The sequence below is a fragment of the Lissotriton helveticus genome, chromosome 11, assembly GCF_964261635.1.
Source record: "Lissotriton helveticus chromosome 11, aLisHel1.1, whole genome shotgun sequence".
Classification (NCBI taxonomy): Eukaryota; Metazoa; Chordata; class Amphibia; order Caudata; family Salamandridae; genus Lissotriton; species Lissotriton helveticus.
Window position 1 is genome coordinate 1,062,817,190 of NC_136072.1, and position 25,701 is coordinate 1,062,842,890.

The following is a 25,701-nucleotide window of genomic DNA, read 5'->3' on the forward strand; positions in this document are numbered from 1 at the left end:
AGTGGAGGTGAGCCCCTGTCACGCCTTCCTGCTTGACCCCATTTGCGGGGCCCTCTCCTTCATCGGGAAGCACGTCACAGGGTGCCTGGAAACTTTGTTGTCTGGACGCCGAAGGGGGTCCCGGTCTGCGTGGCTGGCCTGGCTGCCCTTGCGGCGATGGTGGTGAGTCGGTGGCTGACATTTGGGGCCTCACCTTGTGCAATTCGTGATTTCGGACTGGCACCCTTGGTCCTTTTCCCCTGGGGATTGTGTGGCTGGGGTCTGGCGGTGGCTGGCTGGATCTGCGGCTCTCCTGCGGTGGACTCTGGTTGTTCTCCGCCTCGGTGGTCCGGCTGCTCCCACACGTCCGCGGCCTTTGGGTCCGGTCTCGTCCGGTGCCTTGCTCTGCGCTCCAGTCATTGAGTGCGTTGACTGGTCACCCACTGTGCCCATATCTCGATTGCCAGTGTGACGCCACTACGCTTTGGTGAGCAGGAGAGGCCCGTAGGCCCCTGAAGAGGCATTTCTGATGGCGACTAAACCCGACTCGGACAAGCAGCATTCAAGGACTGCCAAGGGGTCTAAACATATCCAAACCAACAAGCTGGACCGCTACACGATGCCCAGGGGGTCTCCGCCGGAGCAGAGGAAGATTTAGTCGTCGGGGGGAGACTCCACCGGTCCACTGGCTGAGCCGACGTTGCTACACGTGATGGCAGCTAGTCTTCCTTTGGACAGAAGATGGAATTGCTGGACAACAAACTGGACACGGTCACCATCGAGCTCAATCTCATCCGTGCAGACCTTACGAAGGCAAGTGAGAAAGTCAAGTCTCTAGACATCAAGACGGCAAGTTTAACAGATGATGTGGCTTTGCTTCAGCAGGAGGTACGGGACCTCAGGGCTGCCAGTGACCTCACCGTTCGGAAACTGGATGAGTATGAAGGGAGGGCTAGACGGAACAACGTTCGTATCATTGGCGTTCCCGAGAAGGCCGAAGGCCCGGCCCCAGATTTATTTGTTGAAGACATTATACTCAACCATCTCAAGCCCAAGAGACTGGGCAACTTCTTCACGATCGAACGGGCACACGGGGGGGAGACCCAGGCCTGGAGCACCTCCCCGCCTGATGATTGCGAGGGTGCTGAACTTTAGGGACGCAACGCTATCCTGCAGGCTTCCCGTTCCGGGGGCCCCTTAAAATATGAAAACGCTACTCTTTCCTTTTTTCCTGACTTCACGCAGGGCGTTCAGAGGCAACGCCAAAGCTTCCTTGGCGTGAAGAAGAAGCACAGAGACAGAGGTCTAAAATATGCAATGATGTTTCCGGCCCGGTTGAAAGTGGAGGTCGAGGGGAGAGCTTGGTTTTTCGACAATCCGGAGGTGGCATCAGACTGGTTGGACAGCCATCCCCCGAGTGGGCCAGAGGGACAAGATCGGTATGGTGGTGGCGGCATACAGGAACAGGAATGACGGAGACCGCTGTGTAAATGACTATCAAGTCTGTCGGGTAGTGGGTCTTACCCACGAGTACCTCGTCTGACTTGACCCTGTGGACTAAGAGATCTGGGGCCGTTTCTGGAACGGGGTTAGGGTGGGGGGACGGGGCTCTGATCTCCTCCTCTTTTCTACTTTTAGTTAGTCAGTAGTTAGACTAGGGGCGACAGGCACACTGCTAGTTGGGGATGGGCGGAAGCCGTGAGCAGGGGTGCAGGGAGGGGGTGTGGGAGGTTCGAGGGTTCTGGGGTTTGTGGATTGGTTTGCATTTGTTTCAGTTTATTTAACATCAGGTGACGAAGATTGTTTTACGTTTGTGACATCAGGAGATAATTTGACGGTGCTTTCATGCCAGCTTAATGTCAAATGGTAGGAGGGGATCGGGGATCAAAGTGCTCAGCTGGAATGTAAACGGGCTGGGCGACAAAATCAAAAGAGGGATGGTCAGCCAGTTCATTCTACGTCACTCCCCGGACGTGGTGCTGTTGCAGGAGACACATCTCATCGGAAATAGGTGTATGGCCCTCCACAAGGGTGGCTACAAACTGGTGGCACATGCGGGGTCAACGTCTGGGTTGAGGGTGGGGGGTCGGCATTTTATTGAAAAATTCCTTTCCCCTGACTATTCAAGCTACTTGGTCTGATCAGCGGGGTAGGTATGTCGGCATCTCGGGTCAATGGGAAGGGAAGGTCGCCACTTTTATTTCCATCTATGGTCCACCAAGTTTGCAGGTAGGTACATTCCGAGATTTGGGCGCAATATCTTAACGTTGCCTTTGGGTGACCTAGCTCTGGGAGGAGATTTTAATGCCGTAGTAGATGGTGAAAAGGACAGGCACCCAGCCAGAACACGGAGACCGGCGCAGATGTGGCTTCCTGATTATCTGGACACTACCGGCTTGGTTGACAGTTGGCAGCAGTACAATTTAAGAGGCGTGCAGTATACACACGTATCTGCCGCACACCACAGTATGTCCAGGATAGATTATATTTTGGTCCCGGCCGTCTGGGTATGTGCGGTCCGAGAGGTCCAGCACCTTGGGAGAGGCATCCCGGACCATTCGTGGTACGGTTGTAGCTGGAATTTAATTGGGTCCAAGCTGGCAGAATTGCCCCCATCAGCCCATGGCATTTGAGAGACCCCTCTGTCAAGAAAGATATAGTCAAGGCCATGGATAGGTATTTTCATGACAATCAGGGCACATTGGATTCGGCCCAGACTTTGTGGGAAGCGTTTAAAACCGTGGTTAGGGGTGAGGTCCTGTCTCTGATAGTGCAGAAAAAGAGGGAGCGGCAGGCGGACTTGGTGAGGGCGGAGGAGGCGGTACAGATTCTGGACTCGAAAATATTCCGGGCGGTTACTCCTGAGGGTATCCACCTTCTTCGGTTACGTCAGGGAGAGTTTGGGAGCCTCGCAAGGGAGAGCACCAGGGCGCAACATGGAGAGACCCAGAGTAGGATATATGAGCTTGGAGATAAGGCGGGGAAATTAATTGCGTGGCTGGAGAGGAAGGAGTGGGCATCGCGGCTGGTACATGAACTGCAGGGAGAAGACTCTAGCGTGATCACTGACCCACAAGCCATTGCCGACAGGTTTGGTTTGGAATACCGTTCGGAAGGGGTGTACACAGAGGACGACAATAAGGCAATGATTAGGGATATTCAACTGCCCACGCTCTCAGATGACGACCGTAAATATCTTGACTCCCTACTCACGAATGATGAGGTAGCGCAAGCTATTAGGGGAGTACGCTCTGGCAAGGCCACGGGACCGAATGGGATCCCTGTTGAGCTCTACAAGTTGAACTCCAACAGACGTGCTCCGTTCCTCCGCTCGATGTTCAATGAGAGTAGAGAAAAGGGGCAGCTTCTATATGACCAACGCATTGCCAACATCGTGGTCATCCATAATGAGGGTAAACCCAGAGAGTGCTGTTCGTCCTACAGGCCTATCACACTGCTGAACGTAGAACCCAAGGTTCTGGCAAAGTTGTTGGCTACGAGACTGACTAAGGTTATCGCCACCTTGGTGCACCCGGACCAGTTGAGCTCTATGCCGCGCCGCAATAATGCCCTTAACTTGCGCCGACTTCATGGGGTCTTGGGCCGTGCCATAACAATTCAGGAGCCGGCGGCGCTGGTGCCCCTAGCTGCCACAATGGCATTCTATAGAGTAGAATGGCCCTACCTTTTTGCTGTCCTTGAGAAACTTGGCTTTGGACCAGATTTTATTGACTGGTTGCGCCTTTTGTTCTCGGCCCCATTGGCCCGTGTAGTGCTGAACAATCGCAAGTCTCCCGATTTTGCTTTAAGCAGGGGGACCATACAGGATGCCCCCTGTCTCCACTTTTATTCGCATTGGCCTTGGAGCCATTGGCGGCATGGGTCCGACAGGACCTTTCAATACGTGGGATAAGATGGTCTTTGGATTGGGAGGATAAAATTTCACTCTATGCTGATGATATCCTTCCTTACCTCACCAACCCTAAATGGTCCCTGAGCGGTTTCTTGGATGTGTTGGCTATATTCGGACGATACTCGGGCTTTGCAATTAATTGGTCTAAGTCAGTCCTCTTTGTCCTCACCGGGGACCCGCCGGATGTTCCGAGCGCTTGCCCGATGGAGGTCGCCCCGGAGGGTTTCAAGTATCTTGGGATCTATATCACCTTAGATCCTAAACTCCGTTGTGCCCGGAACCTGTCTCCCCCTCAGGAATGATGTGGCACGATGGAAGGCGCTCCCACTCTCCCTTCTAGGGAGGGCGATACGCTTTAAAATGTTGGCCCTGCCCCGGTTCCTGTATGCACTGCATAATGCAAGGGACCCCGTTCCAGCGGCTTATTTCAAGGAGATCGAATTCCTTCAAAGGTAGTTACTCTGGGATGGTATACCCCGCATTGAGTTTTGTAAACTTACTCTTCCCTGGTATGAAGGTGGCATAGGCTTGCCAGATCTCAGGAAATACTACTGGGCCTCGCAGCTGGTGGCAGTAAACCACGGGATATATGGTGCCCCGAATGACCCCGTATACGCCATGGACCGCTGGTTAATGCCAGGAGGTGACTACACTAAGGCACTTTATGCTAAACCCCACAGATTCCCCCCTCACGGGGCGTACTGCGCATTCTATCCAGGTATGGCACGCAGCTAATGGGCACCTTAAATGGGAAGTGAGGCTTACGCTCGCCACTCCATTATGGAGCTCAGAGAAGTTGGGTAGCTTGTGGAAGTCCAAAGGTTTTGACAAGTGGGTCCTTATTGGAATCACACATGTGCAGGACATCTGGGGGGAAGGCACGATACTCCCGTTTGCTTCCCTTAAGCTACAATATCACCTGAGTGACGGTGAATATTTCCATTATTTGCAGGTATGGCATGCATTGCTTACTCACGTCCCTGGGGGCACGGCACTGCCTGAGGCCTCTCCCCTGGAAGACAGAGTGTTAGACGGCCATCTCCCTTAGAGGGCTATCTCTTTGATATACAAGAAGCTTGTCAATAATATGGAAAACCCGCTGGTAGACCTAAGACCTAAGACGGCACTGGGAGGATGATGGGCTGGAGCTCGATGATGACTGCGGTGTCGTCCCCGAAGGTGGTGGCAATTCCGATGCAACTCCGACTGGTGCAACTAAAGATCTTACATAGATCGTACGTCACGGGTCCCCGACTGATTCATATGGACCGCTCAGACACCGGGGAATGTAGGAGGGGGTGTGGGGAACTGGGGACCTTTATGCATATCCTGTGGCATTGTATGAGAGTGTAGGAGTATTGGGGTAAGGTCCACAGCACGTTGCGCACAGTCCTAAGCACGGAAATGCAGTTGGAAGCCCGCAGGTATATTTGGAATATATGGGCACCAACCGATCTTAATTCGTACAAGAAGCAATGGGCAACACTGGCACTCATGATTGCGAAGCGCAATATCGCGCAACTATGGGGAGCTCGCCAGCCGCCTGGGGTGGAAAGGTGGAGGGAGGATTTGGACTGGTGTATGCTCAGGGAAAGGGCAGTGTATTCCACCAGGGGCTGCCCGGGAAAGTGGTGTAAGATCTGGGGATTCTGGAATCACTATAGAGGGGATATCTGTACCCCCCCCCCCCGACAGGGCCCGAGGAAATTGAAGAGCACATGTCCCCTTGATCCATTCAATGTTATATCCGAACAATATGTTGATGGTATGAAATGTCTGTTAATGTCCGATATTATTCTGAAATGTGTACCCTGATGTCTTTTTTGTTGCTTTTGTGTTTTTCATTTAATAAAATTTTTTATAAACAAAAAGATAAAAACTATAATTTCAAATGCTTATACCCCACATACAGTACGGAGAAAACCCCATCAAGCAGCAAAGATTGGTCAATAAACATGGATATAGAGACAAATATAATTGAGAATGATACCCTGGGCTGTGCAAAAATAATACAGTGTAAGAAAGTGCACGTTTTGGCCCTATCACCCAAAGGCTTTTATGGTGCTAGAAGGGTAGTCGACAGCACTCAATCAGTTTGTGGTTTGAAGCAGAAGTTGTTCTGGGGGCCATACATTTGCTCTCTGGGCTTCTGCTGAGGTCAAACTGGCTGACACATTCGTTTCAGTTCTGAGTTCTGTGGAAATTTAATTAGGTCTTGGAAAGAGTTTCCATTAAATTAACAAACTTCCTTAATCGTTTTAAATTCTGTTCAGAGTTTCCTGAGTGGGAAGTATTTGAAAACTAAACCATTCCGTTTATAAGGACTAAAAATATTGAATTCGATAAACTGTTTGAGATACCTTACAATAGGTTTGCTTTTCCTCCAATACTGTTTTTTCTTCTTTTTGGGGGTTTAAAGCATTGCTTTACAAGCAAGCTTTAGCAAAGCCTATAGCTTGGCACACGTAATATAAAAGCGCAACCTGTTGGTTTGTTAATGCTGGTCTTTAAAGGTTACTAAGGTTACTTTTCAGAGTACACTGAAAACGCACACCCATTTTTGTATCTGAACTCGTGTCTATGAGATGGAAATAAAAAGAAATGGAATAAAACAGACTAATACAGCCAGCACTCCCAAGGTTCACCTTCTCAACTTGGCCGTTTCTTGTCACAGAGTTGTTGCAACTCTCCTTTTCCTCACTGGGCTTCTTCGGTTGATTTTGTTTCACTTTATGTGCCCAGGAAGTTAGAGGTTTACTGCAATAAACATATATAGACTTTAGTTGCAGCACTATTAAGTAACAAAAAAACAATTATTACATTTCAAATAGGTCTATTTCCGCCTACAAGGACATGCTACATGTTCTGTGACTACCTTAACACCCACATTAAATAAATATGTAAAACTGAATATCTAGTTAACTGCTTTTTATGTACAATGTACTGCTACAAATGTATTCTAAATGGTCAATTTTATAGGCGTCAGATGGCATAAATTACAATTTTGTAAACTTGTTTTATGTAAAATGTAAATTCACAGCCAATTTTCTACGTGATTCCAAAATACAACACTCAATTGGATTTTTGTATCAAAGCGAACATTTCTTTTTGTAAGAAAAAAAGGCAGGTATGGACTTAAATGCAATAATTTTCAAAATCCCCACAAAGAAACTGTTGGGCAACAGACACAGAAGGTCATGCTGTAAACATTTAGTACTTAACTTTTATAATGCATCATCTTGTGACTTTAAAATCACCACAGAACTGATGATTTCCTTTCATGAGGTTCGAAGGCGGGGCAAGGAGTTGAAGGGGGAAGAGTGTGAACAAGCATGGCAATGGTATGTGGAAGGAGGCTTTGTGGGGGTAGAGGGTGTGAGCAGCTTCCTCAGAAATGCATGATACCCAGTAGGGGGAGGGTCAAGGTCAGTGGGATAGGGGGTGCGAGGGGAGGCGAGCAATTCATTTATTCTGAGTAACTGTATTTTCCTCCAGTGTCATGGCAAAGGTGCCATGAACCCTAATGCAAACACTGAAAATGGGTGGGACCACTGCCCTCTTATTGGATAGTAAACGTCAATATTGTCTGAGCTGCAGTTGGTCCTACACCTCTGTGCCTTCGTGCACCTGCTAAGCTAACCGCCACAAAAAAGCTCCTGTGTTATACATATTAATGAAGCAGAACATTTAGCATTTTGTGTCTGTCTGCCAACACAAAGGCTTTAGCCTTCATAAAAACAGAAACTGGCAGTGTATTGACTAGTAGTACTTCAATAAAAGGAGCAAAAAACTGCTGTGACCTGTTGAAAAACATGAGACTGAGACACAGTTAGTACTGCAGCTTGCACGCATTCAGGAGCAGTTGAGAAGCTGCTGGGAAAAATTGTGGGTCACTGACTCCAATGGAGCGCAGGGGAGCTCCTTGACTAAGAGGAACAATCCAGAATTACCACCAGAACAATGTATGGCAAAGGGATTTCTTTCATTCATGGTCTCATACTATTTTTATATAAAGTCTAGAATACCATAGCTGTGAAAAGGAGTTGCTGTGTAGCTAGGATTATAACAGCTATAACTACATATTTAAGCAAACTGTAGTTCTTTACAAATCAGTACAGATGTAATCACGGACTGTGGAAAGTTTGTGCTGGCACGCTCAACATCTGGAAATGGCATCTAGGAGACACGTAGGGCAAGAAGTGGGTATAGTTAAACATTGTTAGTGCGCCACCGTACCGATTACAGCAAAATCAGAAGCACAACATCAGAAGAGGACAAATATTTATTAATATATTAGTACTGTAAAGTTACTGGATGAGAACGAGCTCACATAAGCATTTGGTAAATGACTAAGTATGTGGGCATGTCCAAAACCCCACTGAACTGGTGGGACCACTTGATTTTCAGACCAACAGTTACAAGACACAGAGAACGAATCCTGAAACCAATATTGATTAAAAGAGGTATTTAATTCAACAATTACACATCACTACCAAACAGTATGGGATGTGCACCTGAATGCCATCAAGGGGAGTTAATAACTTGTGAATGAAGGGCTGAGCACCTGTCGCTGACTGTTAAATTTCATACAGGTAATAGGAAAATATTTTCTAGGATCCATACAGAACCAAGGCGCCTTGGAATTTGAGTCTTCCATTGGATGAAAGCTGAGAATGCGACAGGCGGATGTAAAACATAGGTGTAGAGTTAGGGTATGGAATGTTATCAATTATCTACTTGTTTATGGAACAAGATGCATCAGAAATCTACTTGCCGTGCAGAAAAAATTCATTTGTCCCATTTGGTTCCATGCAATAAGGTGATAATAGTCCCTCCGATTATGCCAAGGCTCATATTTGGTGAAAGTTGGGATTTTAGAACAGCTTTGATAATGCAGTCTCTGACACGGATACATTTTATTCATGCCAAAAATTCAAATATTCACCAGCTCTCATGCATGCACAGCCTCTGTTCATGAATCACTCTTTTTAGGCTGGTTTTGTGATCACAATAGAGCTCTCGCTATGCCAGCACTTTATATTGTACCGATGTCTTGATTACATTAGGATGTTACATTGCTCCAATTGTACCACTGTACAATTGCTCTCTTTCTTACTTTCGTTTCTGAGCAAGTGTCTTGTGAATAGCAAATGTAAGCATTCAATTGATTTCACAAAATTACTTCACTGTAAATAAACTTAAATTCTCCTTGTGCCTTGGCTGCCAAATCAGGGTCAAGGACATCTTCAGCCCCAACGCCCCACACTCCAGTCTGACTTCCTCCACTTCACTTCATTGAGCAATTCTTGGTCAGATAACTTCAACTGACTGTTCATTATTAGCCACAACTGTGAGCAGATACCAATTATTATATCAGTTATAAGATAGTAACAATTTACAGCTCATTAAACTCTGCAAAGTTTTGTAAGTGTTAAACTTCAATGGGCTATTTAGGCATATGAGGTTTTCTTACACACACAAAAGTTGGTTTTGCATTTATAAAAGGATTTATTCGCATAACTATTTTTGTGAGGAAATCTAAGCTCAGGGGCAGGACGTCGATCAAATGCAGTTATTCGAGGGCTGAAATGCAAGTGTGTTTGTGCTCACTCACAGCCTAGACTATTCACCAGCCCTTCTCCAAACCCATTCTAACCTGAATCCACCCTGGAAAAGAGCACAACTTTACTCCATACAGGAGCAGGATAGGCCATAATGGAATGGATTCACACTGATTCTCCATTATTATTTTGCTTTAAACATTGCATTCATCTAACACGATTTGTCCTTAAAAATTGTACAATAATTTAGCAAAACTGTGTGCAAGTTTCATCCATTTTGTCAAGCTGCAAATATTGTTTGAGTACATGTTCTTTTGAAAGGAACCTGCACATTGTTTTAAGCATCAACCTTTTGGGTATGTTATTTGCTTTCAATATAAAATCACCACTCTTGCTTCAATTCTTCTATTTGTATTTGCATGCAATAATAGAGCACTGTATATAGCCACAAATTGTTTCATTTGGCAAACATATATATGTTTCTAAATTTGAACCAATGTCCGCAGAGTGCTAACCCTAACAGAAAAAGTTTGCATTAACAAATCATATGTAGACTTTTGAATAACTCATAAAAATGGATGCATATCTAAGCTAAGCATCGACCTCTCTCTCTGTGCAATACCGGGGCACTGCAAACTGGTGGCCAAAGGTTTCATGCTGCGAGGGGTTGAACCTACTTGTTCATGGAATGAAATAAACATTGATGAAGACTTGTAGTCCTTCACCACAAACAATATGTCGTGAGCATTGCGGTATTGGAATTCCACACCCTTGAGACGGACTTATGCTTGTGAATGAGGTGCAAAGTGGAATGCAATAAGAGATCCCATCAAAATTTGCCGTCAGCCAGCAGTTTAATGTGCAAGTGAAATTTGTTGCAGCCAGGATGACCACAAACGTAAATGCAAATATTGGAGTGAATTACAAGCAGTGGTGTAATGCCTTCCAGCAAACTATAATTTCCCACAGAAAATATGGACATTTAAGAGGCACTGGCCTGAAGTCCTATTACAATGAAACAATGGTTTAGTGTTTGTTAAGTTATTCCAGGTTTAAGATTTTTCAACCTTTTCACCACAATTCAAGTTAAATGGCATGGTTTTCTATTCAAATGTTTAAGACTATTTATAACGATCCTAGGATGGAGAAGCAAAATTGACATACTTGTAATCCAGGTTCTCCATCGTAGGACTCTTCATTGAAGTCACGCACCCTCACTGCTCTTAATTAATTCAAGTGCTCCACTGTCCCACAATGCAGAGCATAGTCAAATAGTTGGTTATTTTTGACGGGAAAGTCTGAGAAAGGATCATACAAATCTCCAATTATATTCCTGATTCATGCGTCAGGAGGAAGCGCCATCTACGAATTTGAAGACGAGACCCACAATGTTGACAAGTAACTTTGCTTTCTCAATCATAAGAACTGTGCTATTCATAGACATTAGTTTAAAGTTCGATGGGGGAAGTACAGTTCAAGTCAATTGTGGCTTAAAAGTGTATTGCTTTGCCTTGAGCTGTGGCTGTGTGAAGAGAAAGAATATGAGAGAGAGGGCAGGGTTGCAGCACGTGGGTGGAGCACAGCTGGTGCTCTATGCAGGAGGTTCCCATCATTTGTGTGCTGGCTCAGCTTAACCAGCACTTCGACCCTCCCACCTATTCTTCCTTAATATCATACCACTGCTACCTGTCAATTTCTGCTCCATTGCTAGCCCAAGGCTCCAATATATTCTAAATAGGATAACAAAACCCTTTGCCATGCAAAGATGCTCAAGGTGGCCTGGGTCAAAGCATCCATAACACTGCAGGCACATTAAGTCTGAAGCAGCACGGCTTGCCTGATTTGTTCATCGCACAGGGAATTGGGGAGTTGTGATACCACGCTGACCGCTCCAGAGAACTCCAACATGGCGGCCAGCAGCAGATCAGGCCGCACTGTAGTGAGCGTACCAGCTGCACGTATAAGAAAAGGCAGGGCCATCCCACGGATCGGCGGCCTACATGCCGGAGGAATCAGAAGGAGAGGAAGACGCCAGTCACAGAACAGAGACCCAGAGGAAACCAGGAAGTTTGCGACGTACGGGTAAAGACAGAATCCAGGTTCCTGAGGAGACCAGCATTGAAGTGGAAAATCACTGTCTTCCCCACTCAGCACCATGGGTTTTCAGAACAAAGAGGCTGTCGGTTTCCAGTCTGCCACGTCCTACTACCACATCCCAGCAGGGCCGCGGCTGCAGGCAAGATGCTTTTTTGAACTTCGCATCATTTTACAAGTGGTGGGCCGTAGTGTACAAGGCCACTACAGATATTAACTACTCACGAGTATGGTGTAGTGGAAGAGACAGAAAGATAATAGAGCACATTTGTGATCACAGGCAATGCACTCACGCATCCCCTCTTTTGCTTCTTTCAAGGACTATCCTCCTGGGAGGCTGCTTGGAACGTCCGTAACAGGAAGAGAACAGGGAAGCCGCAAGACAAACCCTTTTGGGGTTTTTTTAGGACAGACTTGCGTCCAAGAAGGACTTGGAAGACTATAAAAGACTTGTGTCCTCGGTTTTCTTTTATTGTTTTCAAAATTGTATTTATGTTCCTACTGATCCTGACTTTAGAATAAAATAAAGCAAGCAAGAATTAGACTCTGGCCCCTTTTGCGTCACCTTCCTTCCTCTGACATCCCTGATAGAAGGGGTATACAACACAAACTTACAGGAGTATCAGAAAGCTCAAGCCTTACCAGCAACACTGCATTTTTACCCTGGCATCTGAGCATTGTGGTCAAGAGATAAGTGAACTTATGTCCCATACTCAAACGTACCTATCTGCTGACTTTGCACCTCTGCTCCAAGTGCATTTTATTTCTGTTCACATATCGCCCAATGATTCTCCAAGCGTTGCCTCCATTGTTATTTTATGTCAATTTAGTTTTTGTTAAGTTATATCTATCCCGTTAGGGCCCCTTGTTGATTACTTGATTGTTCCTCGCTCTTGTTCCTGTAACTACCGCCAGCTATCCAACAAGGCCCGAGCCATTTATGTCCACACATACGTGGAGTGCTGGACAGTGAACAATTCCCTTCTTCTGTGTACTGGATGCATACCAACATTGCAACAAGGAATAAACTCTCAAAAAGACCCATATATCATGGTGGTGCCGGATAACACGCTGCAGAGATTAGCCCAACGGAGATAAACTCACTAGGGCAGACCAAACAGGACTATTTCCTAAGACAAGTTAGAACAAAAAGATGTCTTTTAAATATCTGTCACCTATTTTCTATAAGCAGGGTGTTTCCTTCTCCTTCCTTTCCCACATACATTTGCCAAACATTGTCTAAACTGAAAGCTGGCTGTATTATGTTATACTGTGTGCCAAATTTTGTGACATTATCCATTTGTTTTACATGTAGTGTACGTTCATTTGTATATTTTAACATTTCCAGTGATTCAGATTCCCATTGAGATCCTCCCACAAATGCTCCGATATGTTGGATGCAAGCAAAAGGACCGGTTAATTTAACAAGCTCCTCCTACCATACCAGAGGCGTGGTAAACCAGGAGAAAACAGGGCAAAGGGTAGGAGATAATCATGCATACAAGCGGGATTTCGACCATTACATTCAACAGAAACTGTCATTTTGGCTGTCCAGGACACGTTAAGATCTAATGCAGACAAGGGCATTCGTCAGGCCCTGGTGCTCCTTGATTTGTCGGCCGCGTTCGACACGGTTGACTATAACATTCTGATCAGCCGTGTCGAGCAGGCCGGCCTCAGGGGCCCCGCACTGAACTGGACTGCCTCTTTCATCACAAACCGTACACAGTCAGTGAGATTGGGGTCTTTTACAGCCCCCAGGATGTCATCTACCTGTGGTGTTCCCCAAGGTTCGTCACTCTCCCCTTTATTATTTAATCTTTATCTTCGTCCACTGATTCATTCTTTAAAAAACTATAAAATTACCCTGTATAATTATGCTGACGATCTTCAGTTAATCATTCCCCTAAATACCCCGGACTCAGCTGCCGAATGCTCGGCCGTAATGTCACACATACAGAGATGGATGACCCTAAATCATCTCAAACTTAACCCAGGCAAGACAGAATTGATCTTGCCTGGGGAAAGTGGACTGAGTTGGGGTCGCCACTTTTGGCATACGGATATGGGAATTCCTCCCACAAAGACCCACTCGGTTAAAAGCTTAGGGATCACACTTAATGAGGATCTATCTCTTAAAGGGCAGGTATCAATGGTGGTTTCTTATAGTTTTTTTCAGCTTAGGAAGATTAGGAAAATCGCCCACCTTTTAACAAACTCTGCACTCATTCAAGTAGTGATTGCCCTTGTCCTCTCTCGTTTGGATTTTTCTAATAGTCTTTACTTGGGTCTTCCGACTGGCCTATTAAAACGCCTCCAGATGGTTCAAAACCAGGCGGCCAGGCTCATCTGGAAACAACCCAAGTGGCAATCAATTAGGGCTGGGCTGGAAAAACTCCACTGGTTGCCAGTGGCCCAGCGAATTGCTTTTAAGGCAGGGTGCATCACTTTTAGGGCGCTCCATGATAATGGCCCTATATTCATCAGGAAGTCCATTACTAACTATACACCTCAGCGCAACTTACGTTCTACACATCTAAGCCTTGCAAATGTCTCTTCATTTAAGAGGAAACGCCAAGGTGGCAGCTGTTTTTACCATCTGGCTGCCTCTCTTTGGAACGCTCTCCCACTTCCTATTACACAGAGCAATGATTTACTGGCATTTCGAAAGTCTTTACAAAACGTGGCTTTTCCAACAGGCTTACGCTTAGAATTGTGTTTAGTGTCTTGAATCAATAGCGCCAAGAAACCCAAGGGTGTACGTGCGCTCAAGAAATTGTTATTAACATAACATAACATAACATACACATTGAGCAGAACAGCCGGACACACTAAAGCATTGGATTTTGAGTCAAAGCCAAGCCAGTACAGTTTTGGAAGAGTCTGAGCTGTTCTCCAGGTGCGCTTTTCCACAAATCCGAGACAGGGACAATTAATATGAGGGCAACTATCTACTTTACTTCTTGCAGGACAAACATCAGGTAAACGACAAGGAGTCTATTTGCTTTTTCATAACAAGCGGAAATGCAGAATACTACATATAAAGCAATGGCCAGGGCAGTTCAAGTCATGATTTATAAATAACTATTTTGATATAAGTTTGTCTTTTGTCTTATTGAGATAATATCTCTGGATACTCAACATTAAAAGGTATGACGGAACCTTTCTCTTGGTTAGATCAGATTGAAAAAGACTAAAGGCAACATAATTGTACGAATTAGTCACTGGTTTGAACTATGAAAGTCCTTTCCCACCGACTACCAAGAAAATTGAAATCTCTAGAAGCTCTTTATGAACTGCGATTAGTTATGAACTGGATAGACTTCAATTTGGCTCTTCGAAAGATGACATCCAGGCAAAAGTCTTATTCTCTCATTTGCTCTCGATAAGGAGGTAGTCAGTAGATTAAAAACTGACTATCTTGTATAAAATGTGTATGATTCTACTGCCAAGAGGTACCTGGCTTATTCACCTGGCACACTTCCTCTGGCTCAACTAATTCTTCTGACTTCTCGTTGGGCCAGTTACCAGTGTTAATGTTTTTTTGTACTACTCAGTGCCTACTTAAACACTGCATTATATTGCAAATAGCTTTTCAAGGGCTAAATCTTACTATTACCACTGGCACAGTGGACACAAGAATAGAAGGAAAGGGGAGTGCTACTCCTTTGTAAAACATAAATAAACAATACATTAGTTTGAAATTGCTTCAGCTCTGTTGAGAGATGCTTGCACAACAGACTGTAAGGATTATGTTCCCGACACTGCTGTGCATTCTGGACAGAGGTTTATCTGGATTCCTTAAAGGTAAAGTGCACATTTATTCAATTAAGGGGTGAGGCATAAATACACCATTCCTGCTTTGGTTTCTTCGGGAGACATCACAGGTGGGATTCAGTCAAAAGTACAGTCTATTGTCAACATTTAATTCTAAAGAGTTTTACTTTTTAAAAGACAGAAACTGTTACCTGCTAAAAGTATTTATTAATGACAATTTTCCCAAATCATAATTAGAACTACCTAAATCAATTTCAAGGTCATGCATATGGGGTGAGCTACTTTACCATCAAAGAAGTTCCCAGAGTCTAGAGGTGAGCACAACAGCACTTTCTTTGGGCCTCGACAACCACTCCTGCTTCTTTGCAAATGGGGGACACACAGCCTGTGGATCTCCGAGTACTGCAAGAAGACTTGTGCAGGACCTCAGACCAATGATGCAACAGCTGGTGCAATCAATAGAATCTTGAACACAGCACACTTCAGCCTCGTAGAGCAAGACCCTTCCCATGAGCTCCAGCCTGCACAATATGAAGTGAGCCAGGAGACAGATGTGCCTCAGACTGCAGCGTTGCTGGTGAGAGTGGTGTATTTTTTTGCAGGTGCCAGGTTCTCAGTTCCTCATCCTGGAGAAACCCTTGGACACCGTGGTGGGGTTAGGGTTTACAAGCATGAGCCTACCCTGAATGAGGAGAAGCACAGCAACCTACAACAGAGGGTACGGTGTGAACAGATGGGTGTGTGTGATAGTGGCACAGGCGACAAAGCAAGGCTGTCGAACAATCGTGGAAAGCAAAGTAATTGTTTTTGTTTTTTTACAGCACCAGATTGTAGCGTGGAAACGCATATTACACAAACAAGTCTGTAAGAAATTGAGAAAGTATTTCTCAGATTTAGGGAATAAGCCTACCTGTGGAGTCCTGCAATGATCAAGATGATAGATGGAGGTAAAACTCTTCTTTTCACCGAACCGGAGATTATCAAAACGGATCTGGACAACATAGTGGACAGCTCTTAGATAGTCTGGTATTTAGTCTGTTTTTCCACTACAGGACTTTTTGTTAATAAATGAATTTAAAAAACAGAAACTTACAAGATTAACAAATATTTGTTGTGTAGCTTCTAATACTGGAGGGATGGTCTAAGCATGCTTGTGTGCATTGTCTACTTAGCCTGGGGTTCACCATATTGTAAAATAAGACTACCTGTTCTGATGTGGCTTAGAAGTGTAGCTGAGGATCTTTCCACTCCAACATTCACACGAGATGATAATAGTAAAGGCTGTTCTGCCCAAACATTAACAAAATAGCCAATTCCACGAGAAGAATCAGACGTTTTCAAATGGGAGAATCCCCTCCTTGACCGACCAACCATTAAAAATGATTCCACAGGAAGATATGTACACATAAATCCACAATCAGAGTTTCAACCAGTGCTTAATTTGAGCCAGTCTGGGAAGGGCCGGAACTTATTTTTCCACTTAATACATTTACTGTTAGGAAAGGAGGGGAAAAACAGACCAGAAAGATTGAGGAAGAGAAAGACGGAAAATCTGTTACAGGTTCCTGCTTTCTCCCTTTGTAAGGGAATGTCTCGTACTGGATTAAAGAGGCAGGAGGTGGAGGTAGGATTGCCAGCCCTATTTGTCACGCTGACATTTAATTGGATCGGACGTTTAACTGCATCAGTCTCATGCTTCTTCAAAAAATTAAGCACCGGTTTCAACACATCGAAAATGGAAGCAGTTGGTTAACTAATTGTAAATATGAAAAGCCTTTCTACTCACCAATTATTTTTTTCGCTGTCATTGGCCCTATGCATTTCAGAGGTAACAGAGCAAGTCAACCCCTGGGCAAATTGTTTGTCATTGCCCGGCTGATCAGGCTCTGAAGCCAGGCTCTCTTTTTCCGTAGACTGCAGGTTTTCATTCCTACCAAATGTTAATCTGAAACCAACGTCTCCAAGCTCCTTAGAAGTGGTGGCTTCACTTCTCACAAACTTCCTGTCACTCTGTTCACATTTATCACCCACAGGATTAGGCTGAGATAAGGAAAGTGTGCCATAACCACTGGTGGCCGAAATACTGTCATCGAGGCTCTCCTGAATTTTCAGACCCATTCCAGATTCACCAGAGCTGCTACATTGATTGGGAATTGCTTTGGTTCCTTCAAAGGTTCCAGAAGACTGTCCAGCACGAATTCCCCACAAACTCCAGTTGTTGGCAAGTTTGGCCGAGGGATCACCTGCACAAGGCTTCCAGGCATTGCTACCGCTCTGTAACTTCACTAAATGTTTTATCTCATCCTGTATCAGCTGAAAATGAACAGAGAACAATTGTGTTAAAGGTAAATCATGTGAAAGCAGATTGTAATGCTCCCTGAATCAATATGCAACAGCACTAAGATATTTAAGAATAAAAATCAGTTTACCCCATTTTGATAGGCTGATGCAACGCTTGTGCATCTAATTCGGTACTAATGAGAGGCTGTCAGTATGTTGCTTGTCATACTTGAAATGTAGTTAAATTATTTGTGGTTGTTTGCTTTAAGGAGTGCCAAAAATAAAAAAAATTAGACAACATAAATCTACCAAAACAGAACCGATAGGACTGGTCACTAATCCGAACTTAAGCTTTCACAAAATAATCCCTGCTCTTCAATACATGCATCCTTAAACACATCACCCGACAATTAGAAACTGAATGCAATAATGTGCTTACAAATGTACGTTATATTATTACAAATCACAGAAGAGTTTTGTGACTATACAGAGATACAGCAACAGGCTGAAGGTCTTTCTGAGGACAAAGAATTAGGAGAGCACTTGCAATATTCTATTGAACATACAGTTGGGCTGTATTATACACCATATGATATGTGGGGGTTTCCACGCCTTCTCTCCCTCAAAAAAGATAAACAGGTGTCCCAAGTAAAACATGAATTGTTCATTTCCAGTTTGTAGTTTCCGATATAGCAATAACTGCAAACCCGACCTTCTTTCTTATGAAGACATCCCAAAGGCCTTTACATTTGCTGCTCAGCTGTGGCTTGGGTATTGTCAGAGGAACCAGGAGAGTGCAACACCAAAAAGCACAAGATGGCCCCATCCTCGGGATAATGCATCAGCTAGCTGATGCAATTTTGACAGACTGCCACTGGGTTCCCAGTGCCAGATCTCTTTCCCTAAAACTGTACAATTGTTACCCCAATTGGAAATACCTTTAGCACCTCTTGTAAGCCCCTAGTAAATGGTACCCCTTGTAACTAGGGCAAAGAGGCTAAAGAGGGTCTCTAAGGGCTGCAGCATGTATTGTGCCACCCTAAGAGACCTCTCAGCACAAACATGCAGACTGCCATTGTAGGCTGTGTGCCATGGTGCAGAGAAAAGTGAAGACTCCACATGGCACGCCTCCCGTTTACCATGCCTGCAGACACTGCATGCAGTATAAGTAAGTAACCCCTACAGCAGGCCTTACAGCCCCAAGACACGGTGCACTATATCACAAGTGTGGGAAAATCAGCATGAGACGATATGCCCCTGTGATGTATAAGTCGATTCTTAGATATTGCAAATGAACAGGGAAGTCATTTTGAGTACATGTGCTAGATACTGATGTTTACGAGTTCTCCAGCTGCAGGATGGCCTCACTGAAACTAAAGATGTCTGGTATCAAACATCTTGTATTAATAAGCCCCCACTGATTCCAGTGATGGATTTATTAACACATGCACCCAGAGGGCACCTTAGAGGTTCCCCCTGACAACCTACCAACTACCTGTGTACTGGCTGACTGATGCAGACTAGCCTGCCACCACAGACATGTTTCTGACCCCCTACAGGTGAGAGCCTGTGCTCTCTGAGGGCAGAAACAATGCCTTCTCCGGCCGAAGGTGTTGCCACCTACTCCAAGCAGGATGGCTAAGTAATAAGCTTATCAAGCCAGGAGGCTTCAAAGGCCTTTGCTGCCTTTGATATGCGACCTAAGGCTTCCCAAGACATGAGAAATGCCTACCCTGCCCAGGCCCATTTGGCACCAGAACAGGTGGGGAAAATTAGCTAGTCAGGAGGCGCGTTCCCCCTCTCAGGCTAGTACCACCCCCAAGGCGGGCTTCCTGAAGTGAACACAATTCCACCATCTTAATTTTGGCAGAATTAGGCTCTCTGGGTCAGGGTTATGCCCACTTTCCACAGGAAGTGGTGATATAGAGTGTAAACACCCTAAAGGTAGGTAGCCCATTGGCTACTACCAGTCATTCCCTATAACACCCCCTAAATTGAGCATTTAGTTGGCACCTTGGACACCAGTACTGAGATTCGATGGATCAAGAAGAGAGGACAAAGAAAAGCCACGAGAAAAGAGAGAACTGATTGCTTTGGTGGACTTTTGCAGCTACCCACTGCCTGCCTGCACCAAGTCTTGACAATCGTTACCAGCGACTCGTCCTGCAGCTGCCCAGCTTTCAAGTACCCTGGGAGACTACCTGCCCTTCGTAAATTGTCGCTGTCCGCAGGCACCGAAACGCAAAGTCCGGTCGACAGAGTTGCCACTCCCTGGCCAGCCCATCGCATCCATCCAGAAAGAGGACCCTGTGATCCTGAAGGTCAAATCTGTCCCTCCACAATTGAGAGGACACCAGTACCAACCGGAGCAACTCAGGGCCAATACCCGGGCTACCAGATCCCTTGCAGCACAAGACAGCGCTCAATCTGGACTACAACAACAACACCGAGGCCGGGCAGCCATTGAGGGATGTCAGCACCACAGGGACCCATCTCCTGAGTGGCCCAGCTGTCCTGATTTTTCACCCACAACCGGCGTGCCCGACAACCGCAAGGCTCTAGGACGCACAGAGCCCAGCAGGCCTTTACACTCTAGCACCCCTGCCTGGGTACCAACGAACCAGCTGTGCCTCATTGTCCCCAGGACCATTGTGACCGAGCCCCCTCTGCATCAAGTTTCTAGGTGGCCACGTTCTTTCCACTGGTGTAGCGCATACAGCTACCAACCCAACCAGCACCTCTTCTGCAACTGGATGCACTAAGGCAGGTAGCAAGTAACTGTTGGTGGTACTTTGGACCTTGTCTCCCTACAATCCTAAGTCCTGAAGGAGACCCCCCTCCCTACCTCCCGAAACAGACTGTAAATAACTGTATGCAACAAATGCCTTTTCTCCCTTAGGGAAGCATTGCTCGGTAAAGTCCCATTTAAGGGAACTATTAAATTTGTATTTAAGATAGTACTTACTTGATAACAAAGTGCTTGGTACAAAATTTGTATAGAAATAAGACTCATTGTTCTAAATGGGTTTCGGATTTATTACCTGTGTGGGTACGACAAATGCTTAGCACTACCCTCTGATATGACTAACTGCTCGCCCACACTACCACAAAAGAGAGCATGTGGGATATCATTTGTGCCTCTGTAAACCAACTGGGATTTGCCTGGACTCTTTACACAGTGTACCTCATTTTAGTCCACTATATAAAGAGCCAGCTTCCTTCACAACCTATATGGAATTTCTTAACACTACGACAGACAGGAATACAAAAATTTATTTCTAGATGGTATAGTGTCTCCTGGGCTCGACTGCGGATATCTTTGTGTGGTGCTCTGTGTTGACTTCAGAAGCCCTTTATCAACACAGTGGGCTTGGGCCAACTCGTACACCGTAAAATCATCATGGTAAACCCCACAGCAGTTGATCGCTCTTCAGCAAACATGGCTCCAGCGGAATTAGTTATGATGGACCTCAATCCAGTCCACCTAGACTGGTGGACTGAGGGTGCCCTGTATGAAACTGATGAACACTGGTGGGAAACGGAGGAGAGCCACGCGTCAACCAGGATGAAACAACAGTTTTCCTCGGGCAGTAAGGGGTGTGGCACTGAAGGCACATAGATGAGTGCACAATAAGAATGCAGTCGGCTCCAGACAATAGAAGTTGAAAACCTCGGAAGCCAGCTATCCTTTATTTTTTTAATATCTTAAAGAGCAATTTCTGAATACTATACCCAATGGTTGGACTGCACTCCCTTGCATTTGTGTGCGAGCTATATGGGGTAATTCAAAGACTGGAAAGTTATCTTCAAAGAATTTGTGGCTTTACATTAATGGAGTATATGTCTATCCCCCAAGATGTGGAAATGTGTGAAATTCCCCTACTACAGTTAGAGTGACCACTTGGGTATTTAGCAACCATAATATTTATCATGGAGCTTTCCCACCTATATTTGACGTCTGATTTTCCTAGGGCTATTAGGACTGTGTGACTCACCTTTGAAGTGAACAAATGCCCAGGGAGTCAAATCAGGGCATGACTACAGGAGGCAAGGCATGTCAAGCAGTGGGTAAAAGAAGAAGTGTGGGTAAGCGATCTGCTAAGCATAATGTGAGTGCTGGACATATTCACATCCTTTTTTAGAACCCTTTATTTTTCCTGTCTCAGTTTTCACTTCTGGGATGAACTTTATTCCTGGAACAATTCTGGGACGTCCAGAATCCCTTATTGTGTTGAAGGTTGCTGAAGGTTTTCAGAGGACAGTCCAGTTTTGTGGCTGCCCATTGCCACCCTCCACCCACCCTTGGCGTGCAGACATCTCCAAGAACTCAGGTGCAGAGTGCTGATGTTCCATCAGAAGGCTGTAATGGTCAGCCCCACTTTAAACTGTGTCATTTGCTGTCAGTGCCTTTTGAGGGTCTCTGTGTGCCTTCTTTCTAGAGCCATTCGACTAAACTTGTAGCAATGATTCATAGAAACCCTAGAACTGCTGCAATATCTTCTGACCACACTTCTTTTCCCCAATAAGGGTCAGGGTCCAACTGGTGCAGTGATGTGGCGCAGTCAGCAGAAGCGGACTGGTGTCCGCACTCTGGGGAGCTCTGCCACACTGAGACCATGCAATGGAATATAAACTGCATAAGCGGCACTGCCTCCAGATCCTGCCTGGCCGATGCTCTCAGCCACTGTGACAACAGTTGAGTGAAAGTGATGAATATCGTTCAGCCGGCTCTAGCTACCTCTGACCAACATGTCTCCTTCTCAGAAAGTGATGGGTGGTCACTCCTACTGCCGCCCTGCCTTTTTACAGGTAGGCCAACACTGTAGGAGTGGGTTGAGGCTACATGCTCTGTTGCTTTGTTACTTTCTTCTCAACTCTGTAAAGAACCTTCCCTCTGGGGCTGTACTCAAGGATGAGCTGCATCTTCTCTCCAATCTTATCAAATGGAGAACTAGGGGGGACATTGCCATTGTGTAACCAATGCATTCTCCTCCACCTTGTCCATTTGTTAACGAAAGGGGATCACTGCCAAACCCTCTTAGCATCTACCCTATGCAAAGTCAATGAACGTCCAGTTTTATCTTCAGTCCATCAACAATCCATCCCTTTTAGCAAAGAATCTTACTGATATCTTAATTACAAAGTGTTAGTCATACTCTACCCTGCAGTACACTCAGCGATACTCCAAACTTGCTGGAGGATTGTAATTCCACTCACCTTCCTGTACAGTGCAGTCCATTTCTGCAGCACAGCAATAGAAATACTGGTGAATCCACTGAATTATCCTGCCTCTGTTTATTGTTTGGAGCTGAGCAATATATCAAGAGGAACAAACCTAATCTGTATCTTACTCGAATGACGATTGCATAGAGTGTCGAGTTCTTTTGGCACCATTTAATTGACGTTTCCATTTAACTGCCACCTGCTCCGTTAAGGTCTACAGCTAACAGTGCAGCAGCGGTGCACTAGTTCTTTCACTTCACTCTGCTGGCTTTGCCTCCCTGAAGATCTAACTTGGAGAGTGAGGTCTGTTACATCGGTTGCCTCTTAAATCGTTTTTCAGCGCCTTCATTGGTTCTAGGAGCAGACCTCAGGTTGACCACAGTACCACAATAATGGGCAGGTTTGAAATACAACCTTCTTACAAAAATTCAACTACAGCTGTAGAGACAAAGAGTATGGATTCCTCCTCTAGTAGCCCCATTTCTACAAAGCCTCTACAACAGGACGCTGATAATGTACCCAGCGTGCAAGCCTCCAACATAAGACAAGGAGGTTTACTAACATGATAACAGCACTGGAGAAAAGAATGGTAGAGCTGGCTGGAAGATACCAGTACAACTCCTTCTGAATTAGTTCATGCTCTTGAACATCGCCTATGCTAGTCAAATGTACAAATTGTGGATCTTAATTGAAACTGGGGTTATGACTAACCTGTTTTGATCTCTCTGTGACGTCTCAACCCTTATCTGCTACCCTCCAGTTCAATCATGGACTGTACCGACTGTCTCACTACATGTCTGCCCAAACCAGATGTGCAACTGCACAATCCTCATTCACTTTGAAGACTACAAGAATAGGATGGAGGTGCTTCATGTGGTCACGGTCCAGAAGGAAATTGTGTACAACTACATCAGTCTCTCTCTGACTATCCTTTTTTTTTTTGCAGAGTTTTATATAGCGCGAACTAGACCCGAACCGAATCAGGTATCAGAGCGCTTTACATATTTTTCCAGTTACGTTACATTTTACGTTTCCAGTTACTTTCATTTTAGGCACGGGGAGATTAAGTGATTTGCCCAGAATCACAGGAGGTTTTGGCGTCGTTACCGAGACTCGAACCCAGATCCCCAGGTCCGAGGTCGAGCGCCCTAGCCGTTAGGCCAACTCCTCTCCCCTATCCTTACTTCAGACATGGTGCCTATTTGGTATTGTTTTGTTACAGGTAGTTCTTATTTATTGGTTCTATTGGGAGGTCGATGTGGTGCATTGCCATTTCCAGAAGGGCACAGTTGGGATGGGTGAACAGGGTTGAACACATTTCAATATTTGTACAGGATTCATTAGTACTGGAATCCTACTCAATATTATAAGGATATGTCAGCCTCATGCCTGATAATGAGGGGTTACAATTCAGTCTTCTCCCCCTCCTTATTTAATTTCCAGTGTAGTCCATCAAATTTAATACATTTCCCTAATCAAGCAGCACACTCGTTTTCACTGTTAATGTGGCATTCATGAACAGACTCAGCTGACTGCACCAGGATGAACACAACCCTCGAAGAAGTCGGTTAATTAATTTTGATAATTGGCAACCTAGGCTCTTTAAGATTCCATCTAATGAACAGTTACAGCCGCCCTAGCATATTTGTTGTTCTCTTCTAGGAGTGCTTTCTAACACAATGTTATCATTATGTGGGTAACCACTGGATTTAGGGTGCTTTCAATTTCAGCTATCTTGTGCTTGACTGATCAGCTCATATTCCCCAGCTGCAATCTAAGATGTCCATGTACAGCCAGCAACTTCTATCCAATGACGTCCCTATGTAAAAACAGTTTCATTCGGGTCGGGGACAATCGATATTTGCCCGGCGGTATTGCCTCTGTGACCCTCTAGTTATTTAAATCAATGAAGAGGCAGGCGCTGGAGACTGGAAAGCAGGAAACAAGGTTTTTTATTCTCTCCGGAGGAGAACACAACGAAACGGACAGAAGGTATCGTTCTGAGGTGCTCTAACTGCATCCCGGAGGCCTGGCCTCTTATATCCACATTTATGACTTTATTGCAGATTACACATACATGTTTAAAGCTTTGATGTGCGGAAAAGACATTCTCGGAACTCCCCTTTGGGCCCGTTCCCACACACATTTACAGTTAAAGTCCCCACCCTAGTCACAACAGGTGATGAGCATCGCGCAGCTGGATAATCCGCCGATTCACGGAATGTGGGGAGTCTGATCGGATCTCATGGGGTGGGGGGGGGCTTTGATCAACCCGGGGATTCTTTGATGGGGGAAGCTTTCTATTGTACGGGGAGGGGCAAGGATGGTATCGGCAGAGCTGGGTGTCGGCTTGGGAACGGGGAGGACAAAACGGGCTCACGGGGAAAAAGGGGGTTTGCATCTAAGGGCCGGAGATCATGAAAGGAAAGCAGGGAGGTGTCGCGCTGGGAACAGGATGAGGGCCGGGGGCAGAGCAGCGCCGAAGAGGGGTTTATGACTCAAGGCAGGTGCAAGCAGGGGGTGGTCAGCGTGCAGGCTTAGTGAAGGCAAAGGGCTATGTCAGGGGCCAGCGGCATGCAAAAGGGTTTGTTCTGATCGGGACATCTTAAAATGGCGGGCACGTACGACAAAGTGTGGCATCAGGGGAAGTGGCAAGATGGCGCAGATAATGTTCACCAAAACGCACTAATTTTCCACAGTCCCTCCTTTAACATATTCAAGACATCTTGCTGGTTCATTTTCTACTCGGGTCTATTGTGGTGGGCATGAGAAAGAAGACCGGTAGGAACCCTAGAAAAAGAGTTGTAAACAATACATTTTGAGGTTTCTAGCTTTTAGGAGGTGCACCTATTTGATAAACTTTGATAAATTTGT

The 25,701-nt window shown here is 45.4% G+C and overlaps 1 protein-coding gene across 2 annotated transcripts in view; it reads right to left on the minus strand.

The window, feature by feature from the left end:
- MPHOSPH9 (M-phase phosphoprotein 9) overlaps window positions 1-25,701 on the minus strand; it is a 584,582-nt gene that overhangs the window by 394,657 nt on the left and 164,224 nt on the right. For both annotated transcript variants that reach the window (XM_078667592.1, XM_078667591.1), the window contains exons 5-6: window positions 17,111-17,637; window positions 6,538-6,649 (exon numbers count right to left, since the gene is read on the minus strand). In XM_078667592.1, coding sequence (XP_078523718.1) covers window positions 6,538-6,649; window positions 17,111-17,637 — 639 coding nt within the window. The remainder of the gene's footprint in view (window positions 1-6,537; window positions 6,650-17,110; window positions 17,638-25,701) is intronic.